Below are 17840 nucleotides of genomic sequence, written 5' to 3' on the forward strand. Positions count from 1 at the left end.
TATTTTAGGGTGTTTATTCCCTTTTATAAAGTTCTGTCTGTAGCAGATACTGTGAAGGAAAATGGATATGCGGTTGCAATTTTACCTACAGTAATAATTTTTAAATACAAAAATCTTCCATAAATCGGTTAATTTCTCGTACGAAAGAGATGGTCTTGTGAAAGATCTTAGAAGGGACATACTTAATATACTGACATAAAAACATCAGCGAAAAATACTCGTTTGGCCAGCTGGAAGGGTTTACGAGATCGCGAGTTTTCCCATTAATAATTTAAAAGTGCTTACTTCTTATGGCATCAGCTAACCTTATTTCACTCCTAACGTTTTGGTAGCGGACTTGAATTTAGCACAGTTTTAGAAGATGAAAGCCTTGATCCGTGAATTTATCTGTCTTTCAAAGCAATGGCGATATAGAAGGATTTTTTTCTCCTTCTAAACAACTTTATCTTATAGTTATGGACGCTCTAGCGGATCTAGACGGTAATTTTTGGGTTCCGAAGCTAAGAAAGAATAACACTCAGATGTCTTAGTAAGGCTGGCGCGAGGCACCTCATCAGCGTTAACCTTTAAATTATTGTTTCGCTTCCATCACCGTCCAATATTCATTAAGGGTAGAAATGATTATACAGCCTCCATAAACTCTTCCGAGACAGCTTAATGCCCGTACTGCAATATCGTTTACGTGCCTAATTTAATAACGTCTCGGTTTAGACTTCAACCGCGTTAAATTAACTCAGTTTGCGAGCCCGGATCAATAATGTGGTTAACTATTAAATGGGGAAACTGATAGTTTAAGCGAAGCGACTGAAGTATAAATATATGTCACATGTTTACAGACGTTACTCTTTTGATCTCCGCTGAAGATATCACGTCTTAGATAAATACGCTGTGAATTTGCCATAAGAATTGTCGCAAGCCAAGTAATGTAACAGCTTGAAGGGTCTATGCATTAGCCTTAATTTCGGCAACGCAATCATTTCACGCTCAAATTTTCGTCGATTGATATTGTTCCATAGCTTGCGTCACCGTGGTTTAAGCCCGCCAATGGTTAAGATCAAAGCCTAATCAGTCGTTTGTTCAACTCCGCGTAGACAGCAAGGAAAACAAAGTACCTTTGTCTTAGTGAAGATTCATAGTCAAGTTTAAGGTTGACCGCAAGGTTTAACCGGCATCTGCAGTGACCTGTGAAAACAAACCAATAAGTCGGTAGCGATTAATAAAAAAATTCTCGGAGAAGTTTTTTAACGAGTTTCGAAGCATTGTGCCCCGTCTATTGTGCCTAGGATTCCGGGCTTCGGGCTCGTTACGCGAGAAAATGCACCGCCGTGTTTCGAGATGAATTTTAATGTTTTCCGACTTGTCGCGGGCTGGGGCAGAGGCTGAATAGCGGCAATATGTTGCCGAGCTCGTCCGCATGTCAGTTGACGACCTTCTTCATTGGTGAGTCTTGTAAATTCGGATGAAATTCATGCAAGTTTCATGTTTGAGTTTAGTTAACATTTGAGTCATTTGCTATCTTCTCATGCTCAGAAAAAAATCACATCTACGCACGTAACATTTTTTTTACCTACGAAAATCATGCGTAGAGGTAAAAAAAGTGGACAATTTTTTTTTTCTAGGCACGAGAAGTCAGCAAATGGCTTAACCTATCTGCTATCTGTATAGACACTTGTATGTTTTGAATTTTTAGATAGAGCAAAAGCGTGTTGAAGCATAATATACGTATTAGGTACTAAATTAACAATAACTTTCGTACTGAAACCGAACTACTTGGAAGAGACTAGTGTGATATTTAATTATTAAGTCACTATTATTCTTACTTTATAGTTATTAATGACAATTGATTTTATATCAATTGAAAATTCAATTAATTTTATATCAATCGTGTCGAAGTAATTTGGCGAGTCGCCAAGTCACAAAACATCCGCATCTCTGAGCGTTCATTTCAGTACCTAGTTGAAGTTTTCTTTCACACAGGCATCGATATCACCTAAATGCAACCCTTTGTTTAAAAACGTTAGGTCTATTTCAGAAAAGTGAAAGAAGCTGTAAAAGTTGGTTCAGTTGGGGATAATAATTTTGTCGTAGGTGTTTCGGAGATATGTTTCATGAGCGCACCGGTGGGGCCATGCTACTACTGCTGCCCCCATGACGACGTGCAGGATATACAATACAAACTGTTCACTAGGTAAGTTAATAGTACCATAAACTGAACTAGGTGTAATAAAAAAAGTATGAAGTATGAAATATAAGAAGCGCTGGTGGCCTAGCGGTAGGAGCGTGCGACTTGCATTCCGGAGGTCGCGGGTTTAAACGCCGGCTCGTACCAATGAGTTTTACGGAACTTTTGTACAAAATATCATTTGGTATTTACCAGTCGCTTTTCGGTGAAGGAAAACATCGTGAGGAAACCGGACTAATCCCAACAAGGCCTAGTTTACCCTCTGCGTTGGAAGGTCAGATGGCAGTCGCTTTCGTAAAAACTAGTGCCAACGCCAAATCTTGGGATTAGTTGTCAAGCGGACCCCAGGCTCTCATGAGCCGTGGCAAAATGGCGGGACAACGCGAGGAAGAAGAGAGAGATGAAGTATGAAATATATGTCGTATGCTATAGAAAAAGTGTCCAAGTCCTCCAGTGGCCGAAGCCGGAATATGAATACCTAACCAAATTACCAAATAGGACATAAGTCAGTTATTATTTTTATTTATTTGTTAGCCTGTTGTGTCCCACTGCTGGGCAAAAGCCTCCCTCTCTTTCTTCCACGCTTCTCGGTCTATGGTAATATTAGGCCAATATTTCCGAAAGATCGTGCCCCCACCTCCTTCGTGGTCTGCCGTGACGCCGCACTATGTTTGGTGTCCACACGTTAGTTTGCTTGGCCCACAAGTCGTTTGGCATACGGCAGATATGTCCGGCCCAGTCCCATTTAAGCGTAGCGGCGGCTGTCAAGGCTACTTTGGTTTTGGAGCGCAAGATGGAATTTCTGATTCTGTCAGTCAGTTTGACACCAAGAATACTGCGCTCCATGGCCCTCTGGCAAACCTTAAGGGAAAGCTTTTGAGCATTAGTCAAAAACCAAGTCTGAGCGTCGTAGGTGAGGATCGGAAGAATACACAGTTCGGTCCATGTTAGTCATTAGTTTGGTCCATGACATGTTCATTTGCAGTTCGATCTCAAGGCTTACCGTGCTCAGTTGTTGAAGCATAGTTTCGAGTTCTATAGCTGACGCTGAGAAAAGGACGATGTTAACATTTAAAAAGTATCATGCATGGGCAGGGGCTTCGTCTTTTTGTAGTCGTGCCGCAAATCCTCTAACTGTCTACTTTTGTTTCCTGCTCTTATTTCTTAACAGAGATCGCCTATTTCTCTATTGAAATAACCGGCTTTATAATACTTGAATATCCTTAATAAAATCTAGATCAACATTTTATGATATATCCATAATAAGCAATGGCAGTACTTCGAAAATACCTACTTATATTTGAATATATTTTTATTAGATAGATAGATAGATAGATAGATAAATCATTTATTTGGCAGCTGCAAAAACACACAATATAAAGTTTAAATCATCATAAAGAACACAAATTATTACAGGAACAAAATAAAAATAGCACAAAAGAAAATTGAGACAACAAAATAGGCATAATTAATAAACAATAAAATAAAATAAAAGTACCTATCTACATACTGTGTGCGTTGCAGCAGGACAAAAGGGTCACGGCTCAGTGATACTCTTCACTCTTTCGAGTAAAGCACTGGTTTTCTGCCGGAACCCAGGTCACAGCAGATGTATAAAATGAGGGTATTAATGATGACTTGACCATGACCTAGGTACACTGAAAGCCTTGCAGTGGATTAACTTTAACCTTGTCAATTAATGTGGTTAAATAAGCCTTGTCAACGTAATAATTTAGATTCTTTTTCTAATATTATAATGGAAAGGTTCTAGTGCTACATTGAAAATATACTCGTGTTTTCTGCCCCTGTCGTGCCCATCTTTAAGGTACGATCCATGGGTTTCGTGTGATTTCGTGCGATTTGGTTAGAGAAACCATATGACATTTCTACGATTTTTTTTTGTATTACTTATGATAAACGTATATTCGAGGCGAGAAGCTCGTACCTGTTCCGTTATATTTATATTCTTAATTTACCCTTGAGCTGCGCCTCTGACGTTTAAGGCAAAGGTTACAATTATGGACTATATTCTTTGCAGATCAAATCCTACTACCTTCGAGCTGATCTCAGTAGGCAACCGAGCGTCTCTGCGGCGGACTCGCTTCAACGTGTCCAACCCGACAGTTATATATCTTATGGGCTTCACGGAAGCCACCACTGGCCGGAGCACTACTACACTGCGAGATGGTAAGTAAAAACATAATACTCTACATAATACCATAAAAGTTTTTTTTAAACATTGTCATTTGCCCGTCCGTTTAAGGGCACAATCGTTCTATCTATGAGTTTTTTACTGAACATTGACTTTACCACTAGATCGCTACAAAGTGCGGTCTTGCGCAAACTAAGTACATCCACCCAGCAACGACTTAAAAATAAAGTAATCTTAAAAACAGAGAAAATTAAGGATATCTCAAAACGGCCCGTGCCCGGCCCGAGGTGCGGATACTTCAGTTTTCTAGAGCGTCTCGTGATTGCCGATATCCCGTTTTAAAAATAGAAGTGTCGGAAGTCTCTGCCCCTTATCCGGACCGTTCTCACTTAAGTCATCCTTTATGAGGACGTCCGTCCAGTCTAATCAGTTGTAGAAGTCCTAGGCAGCACTTTAATGTCTGTGGTCTCCATGCTAGGACTATCCAACGGCCATAATTTCTACAGACTTTTACTATCTGCAATAACAACTCATTATCATTAACATAGTCAACCAAAAGAGCAAGAATTACTTACTACGCTGATTAATATACAAGATATAAACAGACAATGAAGTTTTTGTGGCAAAAACGAGTGCTTGAGAAAATGAAACATCGACAAATAATAACATCAATAAGTAAATAATTAGAACAATATATATTTATATTAGTAATATATTAAAAATTAAAAAATGTAAATTCTACTTGCTGTAATTTACCGGGAAATTTCAAGAATGCCAATCAATTACAAATCCGACCATAATTTCTTTATTACATATATAAAAATAAAAACGTAAACTGTGTCAAAAAATAAGAAAACTATCAATGGGTGTATCAAAGATATCGAACGTGTGGTGTATTTCCCGGTAGCTTTCTTTTTATACAATGTTAAAAATACCTATAACACTAAGATAACATCGATAATAGACATGTCGATATTTTGTAAATCACTTTATTTTGCCACAAAAACTTCTATGTATGCATATAAACAAAATTGCCAATCAATCAAAGGACTACCTTCGTATTTCCAATTGTTATTTTACATTCAAATTTCATTTTTCCATGCGAAAACAATGACAATATAGCTTAAATATGTATTTATTGGCCTCGGTAACACATAAACTATATTTACGGCGCTATATAATCCTCCAACAATGGCTCACACACTGGCATTTGTTGTCTTATGGTAGTTATGGTTACAAATATTATTATTTTTAACTGTTTGTACTTTGTACTGGTCGCAACAATCGCGCATAACCGCAAATAGGTAAGAAGTTGTCCAGTACAGTCAGCATCAAAAGTTGTGGATCATACTACGCGTCAAAAGTATCTACCCTTCTCTAATACCTTATTAAAGAGATATAGCTCTATATGTAGAACAATTAGACTGTAACAGAAACTGTTGTATACAAAGTGCAGAGATATATTATATCCCTTTTGCAAATCTATTCCAGGGGTGGCAGATATACTTTACTTACTTTTCATCACACTTACTCGAAAAAGATCTTATTTCATGCAGGTGTACTGAAGGACAAAGGCCTATTTTCTTCCCGCGGGAGTCATAGATTGTGAAAAAAAAAGCTATAACTGCCTAGGGAGATATTAATTTATCTACTTGAATTTTTTTTTCTTATTTAGGCCAGATTTGATACCTTACAAATTTGAGTAAATAGTGTTATTTATGAATGAGAACAATAAACTAAAAAAATGCTGACACTTTTGAGAAAACTACCTGAATACCTACTTAGCTGATTTTCGTCCAGCAAGCACTGAGTTCACACTGAGTTTAATTAAATTTTCGTCCACTAAGTACTTAAATTATAGCTTACACGTAATATTCCAGCTGAAGCCATAGGGCAAGCGAGGGTAGTAATATTACTTTACGAGCGCCTTTATTAGCCTGCCGATGGTCTTATAATAGCGCTATCAATTACTTATGGAGCCGATCGGGAATCTTGCCCGAAATGTGTGCGATACGCATAAATGGGCGCAGGTGTCGTTACACGTCTATTGTAAACGTAATTTAAAATATATTATACGCTCGAAATCATGAAATTGCCAAATTTGTTGTTACCTTTATATTTATAACGTGTTATAACTTTTTACACAATTTTTAGGGTTCCGTACCTCAAAAAGATGAAACGGAACCGTTATAAGATCACTTTCTTGTCCGTCCGTCCGTCCATCTGTCTGTCTGTCAAGACTCTTTATCTCGGGAACACATAGTCCAAGATCCCAGAGCTTTATTTTCTCATGAATAAAATATACGGGATAATATGGTGTTAGTATATACTATTAATGTCTGTACTGTAACTTAGTATATGCTTGCTATAGTGGGCCGACGGCCATTTGTCCGGTACAAGGTGTTAAAGGTTGGTAAAAATATTACTAACAGCGCGGCTTACGTGGGCGATGACTCGCGAATGCGACGCGGCGCAGCGCGGTGGCCCAACGGCATTCGGAGATCGCCCACGTAGGACACTTCCATAGGTATCAAAGGATAAATAATCACAATGAAATACTAGCCAGGTATTCTATTATATAGCTGATAATAAAAGCAGCGAGGTGGTTTTAATAATAGGTATTATTTGGTTTAGTTAGTATTTTCCTCGCGCTGGTAACGTAAATGAAAATGTTTGTGTTTCACTCGCAGGCAAAGTTTGTTTAACCCGTGCCTTGAATCCCTCACAACGCTCAAGATTCCGCTTCTCGAACCATCGATATTATAGGAGCTTATACTGTGATATAAATATTGTATTCACCATGACCAAACTTGTTGCAGCATACCTATCTAGGGGAGAGTACAACTTCGTGGCGGTCGACTGGGCACGTCTCGTGGCATTTCCGTGGTAAGTTATGCAACGTATGCATTGATACCATTACCACTATTTACCCTGTAAACTGTCGATCCGTACCTAAACCTTATAGCTGAGATGTAAGGTCCACTGGCAGTAAAGGAAGAGTGTTGCGGTCAGCACACCATTATCTTGTAAAAAAAAACAAGTTAATGTTTCGCTAAAAACCACAAGATTATAGGAACTGAAGCACTTTTGTATTACATTTTTTAGAACGGCAGACTGATGGTATTATATTGCTAATTACTCATTAGGTACCGAATTTAATATCTTTGACATGCACAGTGTTTTGTATGGCTGCGCTATAAATCACCATTGCAAGCAATGAACAAGAACATTTAGTAGATGGAAATGGTCGGGCATGAATTAAAAGCTTTTAAAAGCAAACGCTCGTCGTCGCAAACAGAGCAGAGACTAGTGAATAGTAAAGACAGACAGAGGTGTTCGACTGATATAATGAAAAGGAAAGCAAAGGCTGTTCCGAGTAGTCATGTCTTTATTACTTTGTTGACACAAGTTGTATTCGTACATACTTCATGATTGTTGTTAATCTATATATTATTTTGAATATCGCCATTTATAAATCGTAACGGAACCTAATGTTTATTCTCCCTGAGTGTTTACACGACGGATCAGTTGCAGAATTAAGCGAAGGGCCATATAAAATATAAAGGTTTGAAAACTTGCGAAAATCCCCGACAGAAATAACAATAACCTACTCGTCTAACAACACTTGAACAACTTTTTCAGGAGTCCGTGTTTCCACTTTGGATTCACAACTTCAATTTTCGTTTGGAAGTGTGACTTTGTCATACTATTTTGTATGGGGACAGTGAACGTGTTAAACCTGCGGCAAATGTAGTTGACTTCTAAGCTGCCAGGGACTGCAAAGAAATAAACTACCACATCGATGAGGACTGCAACCACGGAATATTTTCTGAGAATGCAATTATAATGTATGAAAATTGATAGTCTGTATGACTAACTTTTCTCTGGGCTGGGGAACGCCGCACGCTTATTTTCTTCGGGATGGCTTTAAGCTGCACGTTTATAACTTCATGGAATTGTGCCAAGTTCTGCTCCAGATTTATGCACCCACATAAGGTTATGTAACTACGTAAACTGAATTGTTTCAAGTAATTGAAGCAAGTGGGACAACATAGATTAGATCAGCATTTCCCAAATTATGGGAATATTAAGACGAAACGGCACGGCTGCTTCTCCATACAAACGTAGTCCCCTTTTTCCTCTCTGGATATTGACATTATGGAAAATATGTTGACATCATTTGATGTACATTAACCATATCTATCCTACGTTTGATTCTTTTTAGATTTATTGATTATTGTAAAAAATACGAGCGAAATACAGATTAAATACAAATTGTTTAATGCTCCTAACTTTTATTATAACAAAAATCAAACGTAGAGCTATAGCTGTGGTTGATGTACAACAAATTGTGTCAAATATTTTCAACAATGTGAATATTTAGAGAGGAAAACGAGGATTATGTTTGTATGAAAAGGCAATTTCGCGCGGGTCCTCCACTTTCGTTTTAAATGGTCCCTGAAACTATACTAAGGCATCTAGACGACCAATAATATTTTATGCCCCCTATTTAAGACGGCCAAGAGGCGAGTCCCGAATTTGGCAGGTTTTGTTACGTAGGTCGGAGCCCAGTTAACTTTTGGAACCACTGGATTAGATATTACTGTGTCCACACGGGTCTTTGTATTAGACAGTTACTCGTACACCTACCGGTTGCTAAGGTAGCCAGAGCAGGGATCGGTACCGGTTTTTTGGAAAAAACTTTGAAATAAACATATATTTCGGTTTATTTTATACTCCAAATATAGGACTCGGTTGTGTTTTTAGATAACGATTTCGTATTATGAGATTGCCCAATTAGAAATGAAATAATTAACAGAACGAAAAAATACCGTTTTTGTTCCCATACAAAAAATACCGGTTTCCGATCCTTGAGCCAGAGCGACAAACGCCAAACGAAAAGAAAATAAGTTTTAGGCAAAAATTTCATTTTTGGTACAAGCTTTAATCGCTGACTGTACTTTTCTTTCCACAAGTAACTAATATTCATCGAGACAATTCTGAAAACCCCAAACACAATTAGGTTACGTTGTTTTATCACAGAGTTCCTATGGCCACCTCCTGTCTCCATCATCAGATCATCTCGATGGTACTATAATATTGCACATACATATGTATGCAAATTTTCAGCTTCATCGGAAACCGGGAAGTGGGTCAAATTTAACTTGCAAGATTTGATTACAAACAGACAACGGTCACGGCTTGTAAAATATGATGACATATGATACGAAAAGTGACGTGACTATTTCCATACATTATTTAAATTTCCATTGGCGTTTTCTATCAACGAAATTAATTACATAGTAGCGTTGTTTGAGAATAAATAGAAATGAATTGTGAGAGTTCCGTAGCAGAAGATAAAAATCGGCCAAGAGGATGTCGGACCGTGCTCAGTGTAGGGTTCCGTAGTTACCATTCTGTCAGAATAGGCTAAACGGGGGCTATAAGCGCGCTTAGTACGTCTTTTTCCTAAAAAAATAAATCGTCTAAAACGGCCGGACCAATTATGTTCGCTATAGTTTTCATTGAAAGTATTTATTAAGCTGTTGTATTACGAATTGTCTCATAGTTTTTGGATCCATGGTTCAAAAGTTAGAGGCACACATTTTTTTCTTTTGGAGCGTTATTTCCGAAAATATTCATTTTATAAAAACATGGTTGTTGAAGACTCTAATTTGTTTTGAAAGACCTATCCAACGATATTCCATCCCATTGGTTTAAAGCGAAAAACAATAAAAAAAAAATTTTTGTATCGGAGGTACCCTAAAAAACTTGTTGTAGTTTTTATTTTACCCTTCTGTCGTCATGCGTGATTAATCCATGCCAAATTACAGCTTTCCACTAACGATCACGGAGCAAAGCCGCGGACGCGGACAAACGGACGGACATGGCGAAACTATAAGGGTTACTTTCCTCTCGTGCCTCGCGGTTCTCGCTCATGAGGGCCAATTACATCCAGACTTCCCAACATCGGGTGATAGCGAGTGTGGATGTAATGTCCTATAAAGCTCAGTGCAATGTTGTTTACGTCTGTAGATCGCATAATTAAGTCTTAGTATGGAACTTGAATATAACTTGTAAACTGCAGTTGAATTATGCACATGAGGAATGCTTGTAGGCCCAACTGTTGAAAGTTCTGGCGTAATACAAATACATGTTTACAGGTTTCAGAGCACAGATTAACGGAGCGTTTGAAATTTATCGTTGCATTCAGGAGAATACCGTTATAATTGTGTGTTGATGCATCACGTGTTTTTAGTTGTTTACTGGTTATAAATAAATAGTTACTTTAGAACTCTACTATATTACTCTCTTATATTCTACTATAGGTATCGATAACGCGACTTGTTTTAGCTATAAAAATGGTTAATATACCTCTCCGACCTGGATGTAACTTGAGTGAAACTTGAATGAATCGTATAGTCGTAGATGGCATAATAAGTCTCCCAATGAATTTGACTTAAATACCTACCACGAGTAGGCTCGTGTATTTTGGTTTGAGGCCTGTGAGATCTGCGTCAAATGTTTACACTATTATCATAATCTTAATTCATTCCCAGTCTTAAATTAATGGAGCCCAGGGCTTCAGATAATACATTCATGCTCAGGGTCAAGTTTCCATCAAACTGAAACAATTTTAAAAATATTTCAGGTACATAACGGCAGTCCGCAACACCCGGTACATGGGAGCCCGCTTAGCCGATTTCGTGCAGTTTATGGAGCGCGCCGGAGTCCGTGCTTCATCTTTACATGTCATCGGGTTTTCGCTTGGAGCTGAGGCAGCTGGCTTCGGCGGGAAGGAATTGAGGAGGAGAGGGCTGTTGCTGGGCAGAATTACTGGTAATAACTAATAAGAGATAGTTTTGTTAATTGTCAATTGAAGACCGAAAATGCGCATATAAGTACTTATTTCAAAATACCGGTCACACAGACCAGATATGTATGAACCTACAAAAAAGAATGTATTATCTGAAGCCGCGGGGAGACTGCACTGGAACTGCTTTTTACATAGCTAGTGACAGCACCGCGGGAGGTATACATGCAAGATAAATACACATGTAACAATAATAAACTGTACCTCGTTTACTAACAATTTGTTATGGAATCTGATGTTCTGAAATAATCTGATAGCTGAATGTCAAATAATGATCGAGCTAGGCGTACGTCACTCTCAATCTTTCACTGGGTCTCGAAAGCTACTCCTAAATCACCTTCACATTCCAGGCTTGGATCCCGCCTACCCCGGCTACGGTTTAACAAACAGCGACGGCCATCTTGCAAAAGGCGATGCGGCCTTCGTGGACGTGCTGCACACGAACCCTGGTGTGTTCGGTTTCCCCCGGCCAATAGGCGACGTGGACTTCTACCCCAACCCGGGGAGTTGGGTGCAGCCGGGCTGCTGGGTCGACCAGCTCGTCAGGAACCGGGAGCTCGGGTTTATGTGTAAGTTAATAAATAAAACATTCATAGAGGGTAAAGTTAATGTGATACTCAGGAGTTTTTTCACTTATTTGCAACCGTAACTTTGTGCTTAACAGCATGCACCTGTATTTAATTAACACAGACCTGCCAATTTGAATTTGCAAAGCTAGTGGAAGCTGAATAACTGGTTCCTATTCAGCTATCTTTGGTGGATTTAATTACGAGTTTCAGGGCCTCAAAAACAAGAAGCACGCAAATAGCGCAACGTACTATTTTGTATGCTCCTTGTTTGCGTACGTCGCGCGATGTTAAGCAGGATTACTGAAGGCTTGAGGGAAGTTTACAAGCATGTTGTATGATTTCTCAACACCTGACTTAGTATTTCTTTGTCTTCACCTGCATTACGTTCAATGACCGTTATACTACGATTTCCACGCAGGCCAATGCATACGTAAGTAATTGTCACAAGTACGGTGCTTAGTTAGCTAAATCGTAATTTATTGCAGCCTTGGTACCTACTTTGAATAAATTTAAAAGTCTTTGCAGAGATAAAACTAGGTACAGTATAATTAATGTGGCAATTGTCCTCTAGAATACAGAATAACTTAGTAATTACGAAATCACGTTCATTTGTCTTTCTGCTCAATTGGTCTAACTAAATCTCATAGCGTTTTTTGAAAGAGATAAGATTTTTTGTTATATACACCATGTTTTTGAGAGCCTACTTAGTGTACCACAGATTCTCCCTCATTTTCTCCACTCGACCTTACAGCTTGCGTTTTGCCTTATTCTTTGCAATGTCGTCACGAAGGAAATCTTTTTTTGGTCTGCCATTAAACCAACTGTGCCTCAGTAATAATTTTCCAGGTGTATGCGGCTGATATGTAAAAATTTAACTCTTTAAAAAGCGCTTTATAACTCTAAAACGCTGCATCAGCAATAACCGCATATTCGGGCGATCGATGCGTTACGTCAGAGGGAGGCTGGGAGGCGGCCTTGTATTCCCATCCAAAATAACTAGTATAACTGGAACCGAGAGACGACGTAGCTCTGAGTAGTTAGAGATCGCGCTTATAGTGGTTCATGCCGCCTGGAGCGATGATAAACACCCAAGGCCGTGTATCCCAATTGGTTGCGTGACCGCGGACAACGTTTTTGGTTAAACCAATATAAAGCCAGACTAAAAGATTCTCAACAGTTATACTTATGCAGAGGCACTTTTACTGGTTATCCTGAGTGTTTGTTCGTTCTTGGTAAGGAATTAAAATCACATCCAAGCACGCGGGGATCGGCCAAATTATTGCTGTTTAAAATGCTATTATTAGAGGCTGTTAGGGCAGGTTTATAACGTGGGTTATCTCGTACCTTGCATATCCTTTTAGATCTGTTTTATGGTGAGTTTATGAATATTTGCGTCCTTTATTGCAAATATAGTCGAGTATTTACTGAGGAATGTGAAGCAGTTATCTTTCACATACTTTAGCGTGAGTAGAATAGTTAAAAACACACTTGATGTTGACTCGAAAGCCGTTTTAGTATGGCTGAAGGTGAACGCGCCTGTTTATTATCAATCGCTGGCCGGTCGTCTTAGAAAGTAGGTATGTATCCGTGATTTTTCTTAATTAATTTCCTTAAAAAATTTGCCACTTTGTTAATATTTATCATATGTAAGTACTTGATAATGAATACCTATAATGTGCATGAAAACAACGATAGGCGATTTCTATATGTACTTATACCTAATTTAAATTCCAATGAAACATTTTAGGGATGCTTATTATTATTATTTAGTATAATGCTAGTATTCGATACGACTTCTCCTGAGTCTAGAATAGGCTAAACATAGATTATCTTGAATTATCAGCAAGGGAGGCAATGTTCATGCTTTTTTCTGTTTTACGGAACATGCCTAGCTTACCTACATGTTCTTAATTAAGCTTATGATGCCGCATAGCCACAAAAACAAAACGAGAACAGTAACAAACAAAATAGCTGCAGTGAGACCACGTTGTGCAAATACAAAAAAATATTTCGTAAAAATTTATAAATACAGACAGATGAGCCCGTGCGAGCACATATTTTAAGCTCTGCGCAAAAATGATTTACATATTTTAGTGGCATGACCCTAATGATACATTGTCATACGTACACGAGAATTGTAGGTACATTTAGCAAAAATATAAGCTTCATTATAACTGTGGCGACAAATGAGATAAGACATTGCGATAGCATAATATCAAAGACACCGGAGACACAGACTACTCTCTGCTATTTTGCTGCTATGAGAGACAGGGTCAACGGAAATAACATAAATCTTTCTCTGTCATTCTCAGCAGAAAGTGTATCTACTAAAAAAAGATACCTAGATGTAAAACGCTTCCGGTTACATCTTCCTGAATTTAGTAACTGACAAGAGTTCTTTCTTCTAGTTGTCAGTAACTAAATTCAGGAAGATGTTTTAAAAAGTTCTTAACATATTCACTACTGAGCTACGGTCGTAGCGCTACTTCGTAGTCGTTAATATGGATTTCCCCATATGGAGCGGAAATGCTTTGTAGAGGCAAAACGACAACGTGTCGTGATTAGCGCTGAATTGGTTAACCTCTTATTTATTCGCGGTTGAAATGATGTTAGTGCATGTACATGAAGATATCGTGTCTAAATTGGTTATCTTTGCTGTTGCAGTAAGTACGTGGATGATTCATTTAACTATTTTCTAACAACTGTTAGAAACTGAATTAAAACTTTTCGAAAATTAAGAAGCCAGTTCAACTTTGTCCATCCAATCCACTCTTCTAAGTTGCGTCCACCTTAAACTGTATTAAGCCAGGGTAGCATTTTGCGAGTATCTTCCAAGTAGGTTACTTAATAAAGAAGTTAAGCGCGGCGGCGTTTCTTCGTATTTCGGTTGAGTTAAGCCTCTGGGGTGAGAGGTACTCGTTGCTCCCTCTTTACAAATGTATCAAGAAGCTATTCAGTTGCGTTACCTAAGAAATAATGTCATGATATCTTACACGCTCAATTTAATAGCTGTGTCGATATTTAGTCATATGAGACTTACAAGAAAAAAGTAACTATACTAGCACTATTAGCAGGGCTTATTTAAAATTGCCCGTGTTAAATATTTACCTATTAAGATCATAGTTCATATTCGAAAATGTGAAAATGAATGTGAAAATGTGTTCACTACAGAGACAGACACCCGTAGCATCTTCGCTTTATTCGTTGATTTACACTTAAGAGCAATGAAAACCGGTTACTTTATATGGAAACTATGTTATTTAATCCAGAGTTACTCGTTTTCATTGATCTTGAGATAACTCTGTGGAACTTCTGGTCACAGGAAGTTTTTCATCGCTAGCTAGGAATTCGAAAATCGTTCGGCGTTGTTACTTCATTAAATACTTGCTTCAACTTTACTTATATGTATAAGGGCGATATCACAGCAATAATAAAGATACGACTTTGCGAAGTGTCGGAGCCAAAGAGCACGAAGACAGTTCTACAATTGTTAGCGGCCTCAGCCGCGGAAACTTCGACAACCGCCGACGGCAGTATACGTATTCTAATGACTAACAAAACGTGAGCAAGTTGAGTTCTTGAGCAAACTAGTAGTAGAGCCCTGATCTCTAAATCAGTAAGAACTATGCGTAACGAGAAAGGGTTATTATGCTTTTTACGAAGTCCATGGTTTGGTAAGCTATTGCAAGCCAATCCCTGGAGCGTCTCGTCTGCTTGGAAATTCCCAGCGAAAAGGCACGAATATTCGTACTTTTGTATAATTTTTATAAACTACCTATTGTAAAGAAACTCTCTGTAAAATCCTTCAAAAATAATTCGAAGAAAGCTGTTGTTCTGAATGCATTCTTCTGACAATCCTTTGTTCTATTTAAAAGCAAAGGATTATTGTCTTAGTTATAAATTGCATTTACAATTCACAGAGAACAAAGTCAGTGGTTTGGAAGATACGTATTGCAGGATATTCTGCAGTTTACTTGCAATTCATGGAGTATTACGACTTATTTCGTATAAAATGTATCTCAAAGCCAAGCAAGTATGCAAAGAACAATTTATTTAAGTATTAAAATAATGAATTCATTTTATAAGCGATTTTTCTCGCGAAATAGGAAGTGGGACCAACCGATTTTATTTTTAATGAAAGACTGTCAGGTAGATGTTACCGATATCTTGAGTTCAAGCCTTGTTGGCGCGAAGCCAAACATTGATCGTCAACCTAAAATGTCAATAGCTTACGTACGGGTATAAGCTATCGCCCCCAGCGATAAGACCACGAAGCAAATGTTAGTAGGTTGCTTTGCCAATAAATAAGTTAGAATTGGGGTACTTAATGCTTATTGTTACGGACATATATGTATGATATGAGGGGTACAATATAAGTAAAGTAATAGTAAATCAAATTGCTCGGAACGATGGTGTTCCGGATATTTATGAGGCGTGCGCGGAGCCAAGACGAAGAGACCCTTTTGACACTTCAATGTGATGTAAGGGGTACACTGATAAGCTTGCTTATTACTGAGTACTGCTCTTAGATATAGATGAAGTACCTTTTAAATCAGATCACCTATACATACCCCAACCAATTATGTAGTTGTACATTTAATATCCTTTCAATTAACGCCCCCACATGCCCCACAAAGTTAAATCATCGGTACCAATGACAAATGTAATATTAAAAGTCATTTAATTAAATCATCTCGTAATGAATGAGTAGAGCGTCCAATGAAATTGGAAATTCATTTCAATCCCACCGCAAACAGGAAGCTTTTGTGCTAGTTTTGTAATAACGACCGGAGTTGAATGCATTTAACCAATTAATCAAAACACGTGTGAAATTAAAAGCTTTCGTTAGTAAAATGTGGTTTTAACCACTAACTACTTATTAATTTTGATACCTATACATGGTAGAGGTAAAACACACGGATGACCGGAGGCTGCAAATTTCGATGATAGTTAATACGTGGGCAGCCATCCCGCTACAAATTATTAGAGCATGAAATAATTACTTATCAGTCAAAACGTTGCACTTTGTCATATTTTATGTGTGTGGGTAGTCACTTCAGACGCAAATCTACTCAAGTTCCACCAAGTTCTCAAGTACCACTGATTAAAAATTATGAAAATTTGCTTCAAACTAACCTTAAAGAAATGTTGTAGATAAGTCACCGAAAATGAGAACACAATTCAGATCAAGGTATTGAAACGATAAAGGATCAACCTATTTAGAACCAGATAAGTTGTCTGTGAACTCAATTATTATGGGCTCTCCCAAAAACGTCTACATAAATCATTAGCAGAATCAAATCGCGAAACTCATCTTGGGTATTTCCAGATGGATGCAGCCACAACCGAGCTTGGCGTCTGTATGCAGAATCAGTGTTAAACCCAGGAGGGTTTCCGGCGACGCTGTGCCGGCAGTGGAGAGGCTCACCACGTCTATGCAGCTTTCGAGTTGATGGATACATGGGATTTGGAGCGCGCCCCCCCGTGAGTAAACTAGAAATTTGAAAGTTGATGACGGTGACGTGATTAATTTAACCAAGGACATTGTTAAGAAGCTCATGACAGCTAAGAGTAGCACTTTTCGATATATAAAATTGGGACCATAACTACCGTGGCCTACTCAAGGAGGTCAGATTAAAGTTTGACGTAAAGCCTTTCGAGCGGATAGTTTTAAAAGGGCACTTTTATCCTTTGGATTTCGTAAAATATATCCAACAGATGTAAAGATCCTCTTAGCACATTCCTGATGGATTCCTAAAGGAATTCATTATCCATTAAAAGTACCTAACTACGAATACTTCAGACTATAACGCACTCAAAGTCGCAGTCTATCCTTTGCGAAATTCTGACGTCGCAAACTGACAAAAGCTACCTTTAAATTTCACCGCTAAAAATCCATAATTCATCCCCAATCGAAAATATCGCAATCAAAGGGTCTGATTAAACCGGCAACGCTGGGTTTACGAGCGTTATACGCGTCACGTCGCGCGCATGAATCCCGCTGTGGATTCAGGAGCCGATTTAGGAGTGCAATAACGGGAACGTGCTCGACATAAACGTGTG

At 38.4% G+C, this 17840-nt stretch overlaps 2 protein-coding genes across 2 annotated transcripts in view; one reads left to right on the forward strand and one right to left on the reverse strand.

The window, feature by feature from the left end:
• LOC133526688 (inner centromere protein B) overlaps window positions 1-17840 on the reverse strand; it is a 94919-nt gene that overhangs the window by 7063 nt on the left and 70016 nt on the right. The gene's annotated exons all lie outside the window — the stretch shown is intronic.
• On the forward strand, window positions 776-17788 carry LOC133526692 (pancreatic lipase-related protein 2). Its single transcript, XM_061863404.1, has 7 exons — window positions 776-1440; window positions 2089-2188; window positions 4221-4369; window positions 7154-7220; window positions 10987-11174; window positions 11559-11777; window positions 17107-17788. The coding sequence occupies exons 1-7, from the start codon at window positions 1395-1397 to the stop codon at window positions 17280-17282; spliced, it is 945 nt and encodes a 314-aa protein (XP_061719388.1). The 5' UTR covers window positions 776-1394; the 3' UTR covers window positions 17283-17788.

The sequence above is a fragment of the Cydia pomonella genome, chromosome 16 (genome assembly GCF_033807575.1).
Source record: "Cydia pomonella isolate Wapato2018A chromosome 16, ilCydPomo1, whole genome shotgun sequence".
NCBI lineage: Eukaryota > Metazoa > Arthropoda > Insecta > Lepidoptera > Tortricidae > Cydia > Cydia pomonella.